The sequence below is a fragment of the Anguilla rostrata genome, chromosome 1 (assembly GCF_018555375.3).
Source record: "Anguilla rostrata isolate EN2019 chromosome 1, ASM1855537v3, whole genome shotgun sequence".
Classification (NCBI taxonomy): domain Eukaryota; kingdom Metazoa; phylum Chordata; class Actinopteri; order Anguilliformes; family Anguillidae; genus Anguilla; species Anguilla rostrata.
Genome location: NC_057933.1, coordinates 79,793,161 through 79,811,337, shown reverse-complemented (window position 1 = coordinate 79,811,337; position 18,177 = coordinate 79,793,161). Strand labels below are relative to the sequence as shown.

The 18,177-nt window shown below is 48.6% G+C and overlaps 1 protein-coding gene across 2 annotated transcripts in view; it reads left to right on the top strand.

Annotated features, from left to right (window-relative positions):
- ldah (lipid droplet associated hydrolase) overlaps positions 1–17,615 on the top strand; it is a 92,780-nt gene extending 75,165 nt beyond the window's left edge. For both annotated transcript variants that reach the window (XM_064303440.1, XM_064303431.1), the window contains 2 exons: positions 12,489–12,571; positions 17,217–17,615. In XM_064303440.1, the coding sequence (XP_064159510.1) occupies positions 12,489–12,571; positions 17,217–17,408 (275 nt within the window). In that variant the 3' untranslated portion in view covers positions 17,409–17,615. The remainder of the gene's footprint in view (positions 1–12,488; positions 12,572–17,216) is intronic.
- The last annotated feature ends 562 nt before the right edge of the window (positions 17,616–18,177 follow it).

Sequence of the window (18,177 nt, the reverse complement as noted above, 5' to 3'; positions counted from 1 at the left end):
AAAGCCGCTGGATCAGGGCGGTGACGTGTCGTTGTTATTGAGGGTTTAATGTCAGGCCTGGTTTTCTTGACCTGGCGGCAGAGATTCCTGATTTTATACACTGTTTGTTTTCCTGGCGAATGCAGCATATTGAGTTATAGTGAAGTCACATCCGTCAGTCCTGGCTGCAGGCACCTCTGTGGATCTGCTGCAGGGGGTCAGGCAGGGTTCTCCTCAAGGTGGCGCTCTGCGGGACGGTGACCCCCCAACCGCCGGTCCTCTCCTCAGAGGCCAATAAGGCAAACTGCCCCGCAACTGCCCCGCAACCCGGCAAAACTGCCCCGCAACCCGGCAAAACTGCCCCGCAACTGCCCCGCAACCCGGCAAAACTGCCCCGCAACTGCCCCACAACCTGGCAAAACTGCCCCGCAACTGCCCCAACGGCAAAACTGCCCCGCAACCAGGCAAAACTGCCCCGCAACCAGGCAGAACTGCCCGCAACCCGCAAACTGCCCGCAACTGCCCTGCAACCTGGCAAAACTGCCCTGCAACCCGGCAAAACTGCTCCGCAACCAGGCAAACTGCCCCGCAACCTGGCAAAACTGCCCCACAACCCGGCAAAACTGCCCCGCAACCCGGCAAAACTGCCCCTCAACCAGGCAAAACTGCTCCACGACCGCAAAACTGCCCGCAGCCCGGCAAAACTGCCCCGCAACCCGGCAAAACTGCCCCGCAACCCGGCAAAACTGCCCCGCAACCCGGCCAAACTGCCCCGCAACCCGGCAAAGCTGCCCCGCAACCCGGAAAAACTGCCCGGACCCCGACACTCGGGCACCCCGACAGCCCTTGTGCCAGAAGTAGCTTTGGTTGAAGCCACTTTTTCGTCAATGAAAAAAAAGAAATGGTGTGGAATTTTTTCTTCTTCGTTTTGTCGTGACAATGTTCCTCTCTGCACGTTGAACACATTCTCAGGAGGAAGAGTGATTGAATCCTGGCTGATTTAAGACTCAGAGTTCTTCAGAGACCAGGCATGGCTTTAAGTTTGTCTCGGGTGTTCATGCAGGAACGCCGGGAGTTACCTGTATTTCACATATTTTGATATCTTCTATTTTCATCTATTTTTTTTTTTTTTGGGCGAAACAAAAAGACGCAGGCACATTATTTTGAATGGATAGACAGATTAGAATAACCGAGGGTAGGTAATGAATCAGTTTCACGAGTTTGTGCACCGTAGTGCATTTCCTCAGTTCCTTCAATTCATCCGTAAACCTGACTACGGTGAGTTTAAACACGCGAACCGTGATTGACGCCATTTTGGCTCAAATGCGTCTCCTGCTGGCTCAGATTTGCTGTTGGAGTTTGCTGTGGAACTGAAGTGCCAGCTTTAGCTGACGTGTGGGAAACACCTGCCCGTTCATACTCAGTTCACTCTTTATGTGCAACCAAAGACCTCTTACACAGTAAGCATGTCTTTTTTGAAGAAGAAGAAGAAGAAGAAGAAGAAGAAGAATGCATTGGCTCCTTTATTCAGCGAATTGTAATGTAAGTGCTTGTACCACTCAAAGGTCGTTGTTTTTTTTTTTTTTTTTTCAAAGACTGGGGTGAGGAAGGCTATGAATGCTTTTCAGTTTTTAAATGAAGAAATGGAAAAAAAACATAAAACAAGGGAATGACCTCTGAGAGATAGAGATAGACACAAAAACATAGTTAAAAGGAAGAATACTTCACATGCTTAAAAGATCAGAAATAAATAAAAGCAGGATTGAATAAATGTGCTGCAGGTGTGTTTTGCGTGTGCACGCGCATGTGTGTGTGTGTGTGTGAGAATGCGCTCGCGTGAGCGCACTTGTGTGCGTGCATGCGTGCGTGTGTGTTTGTGCGTCAGTGCAGTGGGCACGCACTCTGTCCTGGAAGTCGTGAGTTAGCGGTGAGTGCTTGAGAGCGGACCCCAATCTCCCGCCCCCCCCACCCCACCCCCACCCCCACCCCCGGCCGGTAATGAGGGGCATGTGTGAGCATCTGTGAATTGGGTGGAATGCTGCTCTCTGCCAAGAACCTGCAGCTCCTCAGATAAGAAAGATGCAATAGGGGATGTCTCCCAGATCTCTGATCCGATTGGCTCTCTCTCTTCCTCTGTGTCTCTGACTTTCTCTCTCTCTCTCTCTTTCTCTCTCTCCCCCTCTCCCCCCTCACTTCTTTGGGTTTAAGTTGTGTCTAGGTTCAGTATGTTTTAGGGATGACAAAACATTTATTATTATTATTATTATTATTATTATTATTATTATTATTACTATTGTTGACAGCAAAACTACAATTACAACTATTATATAAATATGATAGTTTTTATTCATAATAAAAAATAATGCATGTGAGTGTGTGTGTGCATGCGTGTTTGTGTGTGGTGTTGTGTGTGTGGGTGTTGTGGTGGTGTGGGCTGTGTGTGCTGTGTGTGTGTGTGTGTGTGTGTGTGTGTGTGTGTGTGTGTGTGTGTGTGTGTGCAGTTGTGTGGTGTGTGTGTGTGTGTGTGTGGTGTGGTGTATGTGTGTGTGTGTGTGCAGGTGTGCGTGTGTGTGTGTGTGTGTGTGTTTGGTCCCATGCTCTCAGGCTTTCCCACGCCAGGTACAGGAGGTCAGACCACTGAACAAAGGGGCCGAGCTGATCATTAACCCTGAGACACGTTCACTGAGCACAGCGCAGCCTGCTGGGACCTACTGCCCAAACACACACACCTGCACACACCTGCACACACACACTCACACACACACATCTGCACACCACTACACAAAAGCAATGACACACACTCAAACTCACACACCACTGCCACACACACTCCACACACACCTGCACACACACACACACACACACACACCACACACACACATCACACCTCACACGCACACACACACACCACACTCGCAACACACAAACCTGCACACACACACACACATACCACACGCGACACACACTGCACACACACACACACTCACACACACACACACATACACACACAGCACACACGACACATACACGCACACACAGGCACACTACACAACACCACCGTGCAAAACATCCCCACAACAACATTACCCTGCACACACTCACACAAATCGCCCCCTGAGCACACACACACATACGCAAATACAAACGTGCACACACACACATACACGCACACACACACAAACACACACATGCACGCACACACACACATACGCAAACACAAACGCGCACACAGGCACATGAGCACATACACACACACTCACACACACACACGTACGCACACACACACATACGCAAACACAAACGTGCACATACACACACATACTCACACGCACACACACACAAACACACACATGCACGCGCACACACACATACGCAAACACAAACGCGCACACACAGGCACAATCGCACATGTGCACATACACACACAACTCACACGCACACACACGACACACACACACACACACACACACACACGCACACACTCTCAGCATTATTCTGTCTAAAGACCACCAGGGTGTGAAAGGTGCCCAGCAGTTAGAAATTAGCCTAGCAAACTAGAACTTTAAATCCCAGACTGGTGCTTGGCATGATACTACATCACACAGTTGGGTTTCTTCATCTGAGTTAGCGTATTGCGCAAATTCTGTGAACTCATAAAATTTCTAACTTTAAGTCGTCATCTCCTCCTCCTCCTCTCTATCTGTCTCTCGTTCCTCCAGTTAATGAAGTCAGTTTTTGTTTTTGTTTTTGTTTTTTGTTTTAAGGTGTTACTTTGGCCTGACATTAGATTATAAAATGTTGGCAGAGCAAAGGTATCAAATAATGGATGGCTAGTAGGCATTTTACTGAAGCAACTGGGGTTGTGTAACCTGTTCAGCATGCTCAGCTACTCCTCAAATCTGTGCGTACTGTATAAACCGTTAATAAACACTTCGTAAATGTCTTACTACTCATTCATTACGTTTAACATCTTCATAATATACCTAATACTTTGCAAATTTTAGCTAAACAGACAGTCTGAAAGGCATTTATTTATCTGCAAGTTGAACTATTTGTATTGTTTTGAAATTAGGTTCATTTAGAAAATGTTATGCAAATCAATACAATAAGACTAAAAAAAATCCCTTTTTAAAAGTTTTTTAGAACAGAGCTTGATTATTGTGCATGAAAGTTAACACAGACTGTGTTCATATTATGTACTATTTCAGGTGTTTATTAATAGTTCTTTCAATTGGCGTGATCTAACTTTGGATGTACCAGACATCCAAAAGGTCATGTGACCCATTCAGTACCCTCTCAACATCAGAACTCTATTTATATTTGCCCTGTCATTTGTAACTAAGAATATTCACTGTGGCTGCATTAATCATACGTCATATTTCTCACGTTCTCTAGCAGTATAAACAGTGTGACCCGTGGAGTAGCGTCACGTCATCCATGACGCTGAAGACGAGTGGAATCGTGTATCTTTTTTAAAAAAGGGGAATGAAGGCTGAGTCAGATCAGGATCACGCGCTTCATGCAAACGCTGCTTGTGTTGTGTCACGGTTTCTTCGCGGCTAAAAATACCCGCGTGTCGCTGCCGCGCTCCGGAACGATCCGTCCCGTTTCCCGCCTGAGGCGCACACAGGCCGCACTGTCCGCCACGGCGGGAAAAAAAACAAAAACAAAAAAAAAAGTGTCATAACGGAGCGTCGTCATGCCGACGGACGAGGCTGTGCGATGACGACGGACCGCGAGGGGGGGGGGGGGGTGGCGGGGGCGAGGGGGTAGGCCGTGTGGGCGACGGTGACGCTTTCGACCCGGTAAATCGAGCCATTTTTTTGGCGCAGTGACATCGAGGCTTTGCGTGAGGGGTCTGCTTTTTAAAAACGCGTGCATGTATGATTTTTATGTCGCTGACATATTAAATCAGAAATATCAGTGTTTCCCAGTGTGTGTGTGTGTGTATGTGTGCACACACGTGAGTGTATGTGCGGGTGTCTTTTAAGGAGACCTTCTTCGTGTTTTTTTAAAAAAAATTTATTTTTTATTTATATTTCATAGCCAGAAGCTAACTGCCCACTTGTTTCAAACCGAACAACATCCAACCCAAACAGCGGAGTGGCTTTGAACCCCGTTTGGGTGGTGTTTGCATTGAGGTGACCCTTTGAGATTCCCTGTGTACCTCCAGCCCCAGAATGGCTAAGGTGTTTGAAACGCGATGCGGCTGCTTGTGGTAAATACCTTCTGTAGATGTGGAAGTGTGCGTAGCTCAGAGGGGTTCATTCATAAACTGAGACAAACCATCAGTGATTACACAGAACCCACGTTCATGGGTCGTGTATATGTGAAAAATTATTTATTTGACTTATTTTTAAAAGTCGCCCTTTTGACTTCTGAGATAGATTTTTGATAGATGGCTTTCACTCCAAACATGCACAAAATCCCGAGAGAGAGAGAGAGAGAACATTCGCCACATCTTTCGTTCATACAGTGGTTTGGAGTCTCAAGATGAATCGATGAACGGATCAAAACATCGGTGCATTTTCTGAACGCTTGTGTTGTGTTCAGGGCAGTGTTACATAAGCTGAGAGTGTTACGGGTTTGATTAATGTGTAAATGAGGGGCCAGACTTAACGTGTGCCACTTGGAACGCTGGCTCGTGTTGCGTGTAATATCTAACTGTTTGTGTTCCTGAACGTTAAATGAAGTGAATATGTTCAGGTGTTTTTTTTTTTTTTTTTGTCTGCCGTGAGTTAGCCTCTCTCTCTTCTCTATCATTTCTCTCTCTCTCTCTCTCTCTTTCACACACACACATGCACACACACATTCGCTCGTACACACACACACACACGCACACATTCGCACGTACACACGCACACATACACATTCACACACACACGCACGTACGCGCGCACACAAACACACACATTCACACACACAGACACACATTTTGAATTCTTTATTTAGGTCCACATTTATAAAGTGCATTATACGTAAGGACCCGTCTGATGTCTGATTCCCTTGTGTGGCAGCACGGTAGATGTGACAGATGTCCCAACAGAGATATAACAATTCAGAAAACGCAGAACAGACAGTCGCATCTCAGTCATTAGCACGGTATCAGGGAGAGTTACGGATGCTAAAAACATCTCCTCCATACACACTGGCTGCCAGTAATGGAAGAAATTGAACAATATTTTGCCTGTTGCTTTGTTTTCCATTTATCCGCCCCCATTACCCATAGTCCTCTGACCATCACCCTGCGGGCATGGTCACGGCTTCCAAAAATAAAAAACCAGGCGCTGACACTTACGACCTGGTTGTGTAATGGCTCGTAGTAGTGGCCGGAACTTTAGTAAGACTGGCTTCTTCTGAACTGGAAATCTGAGGCACAGCCCGCTTCCAGTAAGACCAGCGATCTGCGGTCCTCGTTGGTCACGGTGATGTCAGGTTTGTTTGCTGGTACGTCTGAAAATAGATAGAGGTCATTGTTGCACTGACACATTTGAGTGGTGTTTCAACAGTTCTTATGTAACACAACAGAAGGATGGAGAATGGATGATACATCTTCAGCTATAGTGTCAATAATTCTGTCATGTCTGGCTATGAACAGCCCTTTTGTAAAAGTGACAGTTAGCTGACACATGAGACATGGATTCTGTGACCCGTTGCTGTCCGTGATGTAAACAAGAGGAGTCATGCGTATTGGGGTACACCAGATGGACAGATTGAGTTTGGTGGGAGGCGTGCTTTTACAGCTGAGATATGGACGGAGTGTAGCACAGTGGGTAAGGAACTGGACTTGGAACCGAAAGGTCGCAGGTTCGATTCCCAGGTAGGACACTGCCATTGTACCCTTGAGCAAGGTACTTAACCGAAATTGCTTCAGTATATATCCAGCTGTATAAATGGATACAATGTAAAATGCTATGTTGTGTAAGTCGCTCTGGATAAGAGCATCTGCTAAATGCCTGTAATGTAATAAGGATGTCCTCTCATACACACACACATGCACACAGACACTCACACACACACACGCACACTTGTACATGCTCATGCACACGCACACACACATGCAAACAAGCACACTAAGATCTCATTGTTTTGTGGAGAAGATCTACTGTTCCTTCATGCGCACCAAATCAAGAGTAGAAATTGCCAGGAAATCAGTTATACACAGTGTAGACAAATGTTCAGTCTTAGGTCAACTCTAACAGACTACATTTCAGTCTTAAATCAATTTTAACAGAGCACATTTCAGCCTTAAATCAATTTTAACACTACATTTCAGTCTTGCATCAACTCAGACAGGGAATATTTCAGTCTGAAATTGACTCTGACAGGGTAAATCACACGTAAATAAAACTGACAGATTGCACTTTAGTTTTAAATCAGCTTTAACAGAGTGAATTTCTAGTGCCTCGGTTTAATTGGTTTGTTGTGTTTTATTCTGTTTATGACACACACTCAGAAACAAAAAAACGTGCCTAAAAAGGTACGCTTGTCACTGGGGTGGCAAAGTGGGGTGGGGTGAGTATGTGTGAGTGTGTCTATGTGTGTGCGTGTGAGTGTGCGCGCGTCTGTGTGTGTGCGCGTGCACATGCGTGTGCGTGCGTCTGTGTGTGTGTGTTTGCGTGCGCGTAAGAGAGAGATGTGTTTCCAAGACCTGCGGTCTTAGCAGATTGCCTTGCCTTAACTCCTGCGTCATTGACACTTTTCACAGCTTCCACACGGATGGGTTCAGAGAGACGGATCACGATGGGCGCTTGGAACCCGATCCGCGAATTCCGACTCCCGCCAATAACGCTTGACCCAAAAAAAAGAAACAGTTTCACTGAACAGGGGAGGGAGTGCAATCGGCCTTACATGGGGCTTAAAGACCTTAAAGGGTAAAAAAAAAGATGCTCTCGGGGTAGAATTTACCGAGCAACGGGAGAGATTTAAGGACCGGGATTAAACAGGGATATGGACCGGGGGCCCCAGCTTTGTTAATGTACAGTACAGAACTCCTCCTCCTCCTCCTCCTCCCGTCGCCGAAGCGCTGTCTCTCCAGCGCGTTTACCGACGGTAGCTATGAAAAGAAAGTGATTTAAAAAGCAGGGGGGGGGGGCGTGCGTGGGATTGGGTCCGTTTTTTCTGCGTTTAGCAATAGTTACAGACCATTGAAGGGCCCAGGCCGTCGAAGGCTTTCTGCAGACTGTTCTCCGCAAAGCTCGAGACTGGAGGAAGCTTGGGGTCTGTCGTGTGCGCGCCAGCGTTTGCTGTCGGCAAATTGATTTCTTGAGGCTCCCAGAGACCCAGAATTGAATGAATGAATGAGTCGTTGCATTTGTATGGCACTTTTCTGAACACTCAAAGAGCTTGCAGTGATGAGAGGGAACTCACCTCACCCACCACCACCAGTGTGTAGCACCCACCTGGGTGATGCACGGCAGCCATATTGCACCAGAACGCGCACCACACATTAGAATTGGCACTGTGTAATTGTTTTATGTATTGAATTGCATTGATATTAACAGGGGTATTGTACCTTATGGAACCTGTGTTTTGTAGTTATCCAATGACCATGATATGCGCTTTTGTACGTCGCTTTGGATAAAAACGTCTGCTAAATAAATGTAATGTAATGGAAAAAAGGCTTTGACGTGTCAAATCTGCATTGCAGCGCAGACTACATGCCCAGAAAGGTCCAGACTTTTTTTGTCTTCACGGCACACTTGTCTATAACATGGGCCCTGCTTGTCCTGCTCGGGCAGGACCGAGCCGTTGATTGGAACAAGGTTACCGTGGAGTCTGTGAAATGGCTGCTGTCGAGTTCTCATATTATTCAGATGAGATCTGACTGTTTTTCTCCTCCACTTTGAAAGTCACGATCAGGCAAGTCAGAGTCTCTTTGAAAGTCCAGCTGATGAAAGCCGTGCGTTATCTGTGCAGGATGCAATATCTATTACCCACTCGTTAGCCTGAAGATGAACAGATAAAGTGTTTGTCCAAAGAATTCGGAAAAGCAAGTGTAATACGATTTCTTAAATTTAATTTGAGGGCCTGGCAGTATTTTACAGCATGTGCGGCTCACATCTGCTAATCAGCTCCTTCTGAGTTCCGAGTGTGTGTGTGCGTGGATGTGTGTGTGTTTGTGCGTGAGTGTGTGTGTGTGTGCGTGCGTGCGTGCGTGCGTGCGTGCGTATGAGTGTGTGTGCATGTGTGTGTGTGTGTGTGTGTGTGTGTGAGTGTGTGTGTGTGAGAGTGTGAGTGTGTGTGCGTGCGTATGTGTGTGTGTGTGTTTGTGCGTGTGTGTGTGTGTGTGTGTGAGTGTGAGTGTGCGTGAGTGTGCGTGAGTGTGTGTGAGTGTGTGAGTGTGTGTGAGTGTGTGTGTGTGTGAGTGTGCGTGAGTGTGTGTGTGTGAGTGTGTGTGCGTGCGTGTGTGTGTGTGTGGGTACAATGCGTGCTTTCAGAGTCCTGGTTCTCCCGGGTGTCAGCGCCTCCCCTCGCCCAGCGTAAATCAGGGCGGTGGAGCGTGGCGGTCCCCGCGTGGAACCCGCGGAAGTGCCGGGTATCGGGTTCTGCTGCCAAACAGACAAACTGCGCCAAATGGGGCCTCTCCAAAAATCGGAAATTACATAAAACTGGAGGGGGGAAAAAAATGGAAAAACTGTGATATATGACAGTGTCACCCGGGCACTTCGGTACTGAGCCTGGCTGTTTGAACCTGTTATTTTTTCCTGGTAAATACCTCCCCCCACCTCCACCCCCCTTGAGGTTTAAGAAAAGGAAACGTAAGGCCGTGTCCTTTCCTTCAGCCTTGGCGTGCGGGGCATTCTGAGGCGGGACTGTGACGTGGCTAACGGGCTTCGGCTAACGGGCTGCAGCTAACGGGCTTCGGCTAATGGGCTGTGGCTAACGGGCTGCGGCTAACGGGCTGCGGCTAACGGGCTGTGTCTGTCTGATTCGTGGTCGGTCGGTGCGGTGCGAGGACCCCGCGCTTCCTTGCCACTGACTCGGCGAGGCGGAAACATGAGTCGGTCGGCGTTGCCGGGGGCGACGGTGTGAGTGATGGTCCGGAAGAGCGCGGAGGTACCCCCCACCCCCTGCCCCCCGCCCCCGGCCCCCGGCCCCCGGCCCCTGAGCAGGATATTAACACTTTTTTCATCCATATATTTTTGCCTCATGGAGCGTGGCGGAGATCATTCTGACTTAACACTTCCCTGGGTCACCGTGTTCAGCCTCTTACATGAACTCATGAATCTTTGGTGTGTGCGTGTGTGCTTGTGTGTGTGTGTGTGTGTGTGTGCGTTTGTGCGCATGTGTGTCCTGAATGTGTGTGTGTGTCTGTCTGTCTGTGTGTGCGCGTGTTTGTGTCTGTGTGCGTACATGAGTGTGTGTGCGTGTGTGTCTGCATGTGTGTGTGTGTCTGTCTGTCTGTCTGTGTGTGTGTGTGCGTGCGTGCGTGTGTGAGTGTACGTGTCTGTCTGTCTGTCTGTGCGTGCGTGCGTGCGTGCGTGCGTGCGTGCGTGCGTGTGTGCGTGTCTGTCTGTCTGTGTGTGTGTGTGTGTGTGCGTGTGAGTGTGTGTGTGCGTATCTGTCTGTCTGTCTGTGCTTGTGTGCGTGTGTGTGTGTGTGTATGCGTGTGATTGCATGTGCATGTGTTTCCTCTCCAAGTGAAAAATCTCTGTGAACTTGAAGGAAAAACCCTTTAAACTGTACATCTCAGAGCGGAAAGGAAACACAAAAAAGCCCTGGAGTTTCTCTGGACTAATGGCTTTAATAAAAAGTACATGCTGAAAAGGAAATATGACAGAAGATAGTATCAAAGACGTGGAGCTACTTTCATCTCCAGGGAGTCTTTTTCTCCTCTTTCTCTCTCTCTGTTCCCATTTTCTCTTCGTTTTTAACACTTTGTGAATATCCACACCGCCGGTGCGTGCCATACTGTTCTGTCTGGTTCAGGCAGATATTAGGGGCACTTTGGTTCAGCAAAGAACAGCAGAGGAACTGAGCGAACTCACATCGACGCGATAAACACACACACACACACACACGCACACACACACACACGCTCGCACACACACATACACACCCTTCCCTCCAACTGCCCCTGAGGACTGCAGGAGGGCAAACTGGACTGACCTCTCGTCTGAAAGGCCCCAAGGGTCACGGGCTGGTAAATTTTTGATTGAATGGGAGATACATACACGCACGCACACACACACACACACACACACACGCACACACACACACACACACATGCACACATGCACATGCGCACACACATACACATTCACGCACACACACACACACACACACACACGCACATACATACGCACGCAGATATACCAAACATGCAGACGGTTGTTCGTGGCCAAAAAAGTAAAAATTTCGTTCTTATCTGACAACTGCGCCCAGCTACGGTCATACATAGCTCCAGCGACTTCTGGCGAAGCTCCACTGACGTTTGGCAAAGACGTCTGCCAGTGGTGGTTAGAAGCCAGCAGATTCCGGCAGATTGCTTGCAGTTGTACGTGTACAGTTCTGTCTGTGTGCCGCCCCGACGCCTGTTCGAGCAGAGCTGGCATTTCATGGTGGATTTTGAGACTTGGAGACCCCAGCGTGTGGCTGAACCCTGGAGCTCTCTGCAGTGATCCTTCCATTGTCTTGGCCTTCTTCGCCTCATCTTCCTCACCTGTGTGTGGGAACGTTGTGTGCACTTTGGTCCTCTTCTGGTGATTTTTGAAAACTTTTAGATTTTTTTCCTCCGATAGTGCTTAGCAGTATGTTTAACCATTACTGTATTTATTTATTTATTGTACACGTTACCTGATTTGCGTTGGTCAACAGCCATCTGTTTTGATTTGACGATTCTTTGGCTGTCCCCATGGTGATGGAGGACAAAGGGATTTTATATGGGTGTTACCTCACCTTTGTACCCCAGTGAAACAGAAAGTCATGGATGGCCTCAATACAGTTCCTTAAGACTGGCATGGACTTAAATAAGTGGGATTTTATCGCAGATTTAACTTTGTTTGATTTTATTTGAAAAGAATCTTTAGATGTGCCAATAATTTTGACACCTATGTTTCTTTTTTTGTCTGTCTGTTTTTTTATTTATTTTTTTAAAGCAACTCTGCGGTAGGGAACATAAGTGAAAAAATGTTATCTTGAAATGTTTTAAATAGTTTATAAAAACACGCAATTTCGAACGCCTCTCAGAGACGACTCTGTTTAGGAAAGGATTACCCGCGGGACGCATCCAGACGTACGGCGAAGCCCGGTCATAATTTACTTCACGGATGGCTTGGAAAAGACATTTTTTAACATTTATCATTTTCAGGAACATTTCAAAAATGTTTTTACAAAATATATTTTTGAAAGGCGTCTGTCATAGCTCGCCACTGGCAGAGCGCGTTAAGGTAGCTAGTGACAGGATCTTTGTACACTCAGAACTCAGTGGCTCCCACAAACAGACTTTTTTTGCCTTTGATTATTTTAGTTCAAAACAACTGTGTGTGTGGTTCTCTCTCTTGCAGCCAATGCGATGTACATGGGGAGCCAGGAGATGGTGCAGGTCCTGGGCAGAGATGATTCCACCATCAGACAAAACCTTGACAAGGTAACAGAATTCCTAAGACCCCCTGACCCTCACACCCAAGTCCCCTTTAACCCTTTAAGGTGTGAGATCGCAAATATGTGTTCTTAACTGAACATTTTAGTGCTGATATAACAGTCTGAACTGGTGACTGAAAACAACGGAGTTCTAGAAAATTACAAAAATGTACTCTTTAAAGGGTTAAACCTTTTCCTCACCTTTTCATTCCCGGTTGTCTGAAATACTCAACCTTGATTGGTTAATTGTTTACTCGGCACCTCTCCCTTATGGGCCACCCTACCTCGTCACGCACAGTGATTCTGGGCAGTTGTCCTTGTGGTCATACCATTGAGTGACCAACAGTAAGCAATCGTATTGCCATGTTCCCTTGGCTTGACCAATTGATGAAGGCTCAGTGGCTTTTGGCTGTTTGCCTATGTGCTCCTTCAACCTAAAAACCCTCCTTTAAGTACGTCTGTGGGGGAGGCTAAAGGGGGCCGTGCCCTCCCGTTTTGGGGTGCACTCTCCAAGTAAAAAGGGGTTCAGTGTTTGCGCAGAGGGGTGCTTGACATTCGGCACCCTCTCCTCCAAGGAAATGACCTGCAACTGTTCCATTGTCCCTTAGCGGACTGTAGATTGGCCTGATTAAGTGACGGCCTGGTGCTTATTAACCGACCGCTGCCCCTACACAGGGTTCACGCGAGGACCCGGAAGAGCACGTCAAGCCTCTGTAGCCAGCAGTGTGCCTTTGTGTCACATACAAATCCTTCCCCACCCACACACACGCACACGGATCACTGGTATTTGACTTCATGGCTGTAAATTGTGTCTAGTGAGAGCTCTCCTGGGTTCTTCCTGCTGGTTTCATCAGAAAGAATCGCATCCCCGCTCGTACTGGGATATTGCTGTGCATGGGGCTCGAACGTGTGGGGTTCGAATGCGCTGTTTCGAACCCGGCAACCAACCGGCTACATCCCCTCTCCCTCCGACTGGCTACATCCCCTCTCCCTCCGACTGGCTACATCCTCTCTCCCTCCAACCAGCTACATCCTCTCTCCCTCCGACCGGCTACATCCCCTCTCCCTCCGACCGGCTACATCCCCTCTCCCTCTGCCCGGCTACATCCTCTCTCCCTCCAACCAGCTACATCCCCTCTCCCTCCGACCGGCTACATCCCCTCTCCCTCCGACCGGCTACATCCCCTCTCCCTCCGACCGGCTACATCCCCTCTCCCTCCGACCGGCTACATCCCCTCTCCCTCCGACCGGCTACATCCCCTCTCCCTCTGACCGGCTACATCCTCTCTCCTCTCTCCCTCCGACCGGCTACATCCCCTCTCCCTCTGCCCGGCTACATCCCCTCTCCCTCCGACCGGCTACATCCTCTCTCCCTCCGACCGGCTACATCCCTCTCCCTCCGACCGGCTACATCCCCTCTCCCTCCGACCGGCTACATCCTCTCTCCCTCCGACCGGCTACATCCCCTCTCCCTCCGACCGGCTACATCCCCTCTCCCTCCGACCGGCTACATCCTCTCTCCCTCCGACCGGCTACATCCCCTCTCCCTCCGACCGGCTACATCCCCTCTCCCTCTGCCGTACAGCGAAGGGGACTGTTTCTCCTTCACTCCTTTTTTTTATTCGGCTCGTAAATTTGCCTTTTAAATATTTCGCGTGTTTAATGTTTCCCTTCTGGTGGAGGTGAATGTTTTACAGCGCAAGGGTGAGTTACCCCCCTCCACACGTCCCTGGGGCAATCTGACAGACACCGGGGCACAGAAGAGCACAGCACTCAACATCTTCATTTTAAAATGGGGGGGGGGGTGAGGTTTGGGGGAAGGGGAGTGGTGGTTGTAGCCAGGCTGTAACTCACAAGGACAAATACACCCACCCCAAATTCAGAGTGGCTGTCCTGTGTGTGTACAGTTATCATGGCAATTAGACAGAGAGAAAGAAAGGGAGAGAGAGAGTTGAGGAAGAAAAGAGAGGAGTGTTAAATAAGAGTGAGAGAGAGAAAAGGAGAAAGACGGAGAGGTTGGAGAGAGAGAGACAGAGAGAGAGAGAGTCTGGCTCCTCTTCCTCAGGCGTGTGTGTGTTTTGCTGCTGACACTAAGCAGATCTGGGGAATGGTAAGGGCCGCAGGGTTAGTCCTCATGGGCACCATCTCTCATCGCTTAAAAAGGTGATATCGGCTGATTCCGAGCGTTTATCCTCACCTGACCTGGCCTCATCCGTCATAGGGCTGTCTGAGGGAGTGGGGGGGGGAGGGGAGGGGGGGGGAGAGCTCTATTAATGCTCAGTTTGGAGCAGTTTTGCTAATAGCTGGCGGTTCTTCTGATTCGAGGTGGTGCGTTTGTGTGGTTGCACCCCTCCCCCCCCACTCATGTCATGAGTGCTTGCAATGGACTGTGGTCAGAAAAATAAATAAACTCATCGATAAATAAATAAACAAACAGCGGTTTACTAAATTAACAGTGACTAAACTACGTGACTAGTTTTTGCAGAGTGACTAAATTGTAACTGTTGTAAAAGTTATCGGTGATTATTAACACTGCTGGTGTTAACGCTTGTACTCAACGTTTTTTTGTTTATTTATCAGACGCTCGTCTTCCGTACGGCTTTCTGCCAGTGCACTCGGCAAGTTCCGCGATCGAGCTTTGCTATAAACCGTTCTCCGCCGCTTCGAAATCCAAATTTCTGTTCACAGCCGGCAATTACAGCCGTGCTTGTGTTACGTTTTTAACCAAAGTATTTATTTTATTTATTTTTTAAACGTGACCCTTTTTTCGCGAAAGCCCTCGTGGCTCGTTAGCGCCGCTCGCCGTTAGCGGGGAACGTTCCCCGCCTGTAATCAGCGTAATCGGCGAAAGGGACGGCTACGCACTACGATCCGCGCCGCGCGCCGCTACCGTCTGGAACGTATGCAAACGAGACCACATCCACCGTGGCTAGCCGCGGCGGAGGCTAGCGGTGTTAGCTTTGGGCATGGAACGAAAAACCTTCGCTGCGGGCGCGGCTCCAAGCCCTTCTGGGGTGTCAGGGTTCAGATCAAAGGGGGTGGGGGGGGGGGTGCCGGGGGGGGGAGGGTTCAGAATGTTAATTCGGACATCCGAGCCATCGAACGTCAGACGCTGAGACCACACGTCATTCGATCGGCTGTAAATACCCCTGTCCTTGGTTTTAATGGACGTTCGGATTTTTTCGCAGTTGGGATGGTTCCATTTTTTTTTCCTTTTTTTTTTTTCTTTTTTTCTTCCGCCTAAACGCGAACGCGTCCGTCCGCCGGCCTCGCCGGCACGCCGGGCTCATTCCGGCGCCGTTGGCGGGGCGATAAGACCGGAGGATACTTTCCCTCAGGATGTGACGAACGAAGGGAGAGTGGAATGCTGAAATGGCCGCCCCTTCACCCCCCCCCTCCCCACATCCATTCCGCCATTTCCCTACCCAAGCTTCCAACGCACGTTTGCTTCTACTACCCTGTGGTGAAAATAGTTCCATCAAGTTCTTTGCATGTATATATATATATTAATCCTCATTGGGGAAAGTAAAATGTTGATGGTGGTGTTTTTGTCAAACTAAGACACACACGTATAAAGGGATCTCTGCTACTCTTCAAGTCGGAAGCAATCAGTCATAATTTGTAGTTAACATTAGGCCCCAGAATTGTTCGTCCAACAACTCGTTAACTTGTTTCCATTCAGATTAATACGAACATTCCTCTGTCCGTTCAGGAAATAAAGTGTATTATACCTCTGCATGTCTGCTAACACAAGCATGTCAGAGAAAATGTCCTGAATTTCTCACACACAGGCCTCTCAGCAGATACCTGGCCTGTCAGAGGTAGATACACTAGTTAGGCCCTAATACGAACTGAGTAATTAGCAGTCAGTTGGCAAGAAACAAGAACCAACAACACACACACACACACACACCACACCCCGCATGCATGCACAACACACAACCCGCACCACGCATCCCACCACACACACGCATCGACCACACAAGACACACCCCCTACACACACACACACACCTATACCACACACGCGTGCATACCTACCACACACGTGCGCACACACATACACAAGCACACACACCTACACACACCTACACACAGGCACACACACACACACACACACACACACAGACTCACACACACACACACACATACACGCTCACGCATTATGGGAGCGGGGACAGCGACTCCCCCCCAGACCCCCGTGTGAGAATAGAGCTGTGTTGATTTAGGAAGGCCTGTAATTGGCCCGTCTGATTGCTCTGTTGCCTTTGGGCGGATGGAAGAGTTCCACCCCCTGTGCATTGTGGGGCTGGGGCAGCGGCTGGGGAAGAATTACGGACCGCGTGGCGTAAAGGGGGGGGGGAGATCTGACGTAAAGGGGGGGAGGGGGGGGAGATCTGACGTAAAGGGGAGGGTTTGCACTTTCTTGGGAGTATGTCATTGGTTCCAATACAACGGACAAGATCAGTAAAGCGTAGAAAAGTATTCGAATCCAAAACAAATGCGTATTTGACCCAGGTCTGTGGACTGTGATGTATATGTAATCCCTCTCTTGTCTGAACAAAATGAAAAATGCATTGTTCCTTAATGCTTTATGTTACTTAAGGTTGTTGCTGACTGACATACCCCTCTCCCCTCTCCCCCCCCCCCCAGCTGATATTTTACTACGGGGCGACGGATTCGTGGTGCCCGGTGCAGTACTACCAGGACGTCCGGGCGGACTTCCCCCGGGGGAACATCCGGCTGTGCGGCAAGGGCTACCGCCACGCCTTCGTCCTGGACGCGGGCGCAGAGGTGGCCGCCATGGTTACCGAGTGGGTCCGCCAGGACGTGGAGAACTCGTAGAGCTCCGCCCATCGCCCCGCCCATCGCCCTGCCCCCCTCACCCCATCGAGGCCCGGAGAGATAAAGGCAACAGCATACGATGGAACATTACAGGGACTCAGAATTATTTTTTCTTCTTCAAAATGATCTCGATCTCTTTGCTTTGTTTTCCCCCTCTGCGTCCTTTACGCTGTGTTTTATTTTGAACGCACCGTTTATACTACGTATGAGCATACGTAGGGGGCGACATAGCTCAGGAGGTAAGACCGATTGTCTGGCAGTCGGAGGTTTTGCACGTCAAACCCGCAGGTGTCAAATCCTGAGCAAGACATCTAACTCTAATCCTAACTGCTCTGGCAAAGACGACATCAAAATTGTAAAGCGCTTTGGATCAAAGTATCATAATCATCATTTACCATTACCATCATCAGTCAGGTCCTATCGGACAACGTACAGTTTTGACATCCATTTATACAGCACCGGTGTATCACTGAAGATGCACAGAGGCACGTTAACAGTCGTAGAAATGTTTCTTCTTGCTTCTCTTTTCCAAAAACCCGTCTCACGCACAATATTTTGTATTGAATGTACCTGGTGTAGTCACAGATCCATACACAGTACGCATCCATCATCTTGCTCAGGCGCTTGGCATAAAAAGATAATATTTTAGAACAAAAATCAAGTAAGAGATGAAAATTGCAGCAAGAAAGGAATACCAGTGCACTGGTATATTCTCAATTTATTTATTCATTTTGATAAGTCAGCCATGTTGATAGCAGCATGCTGGTTC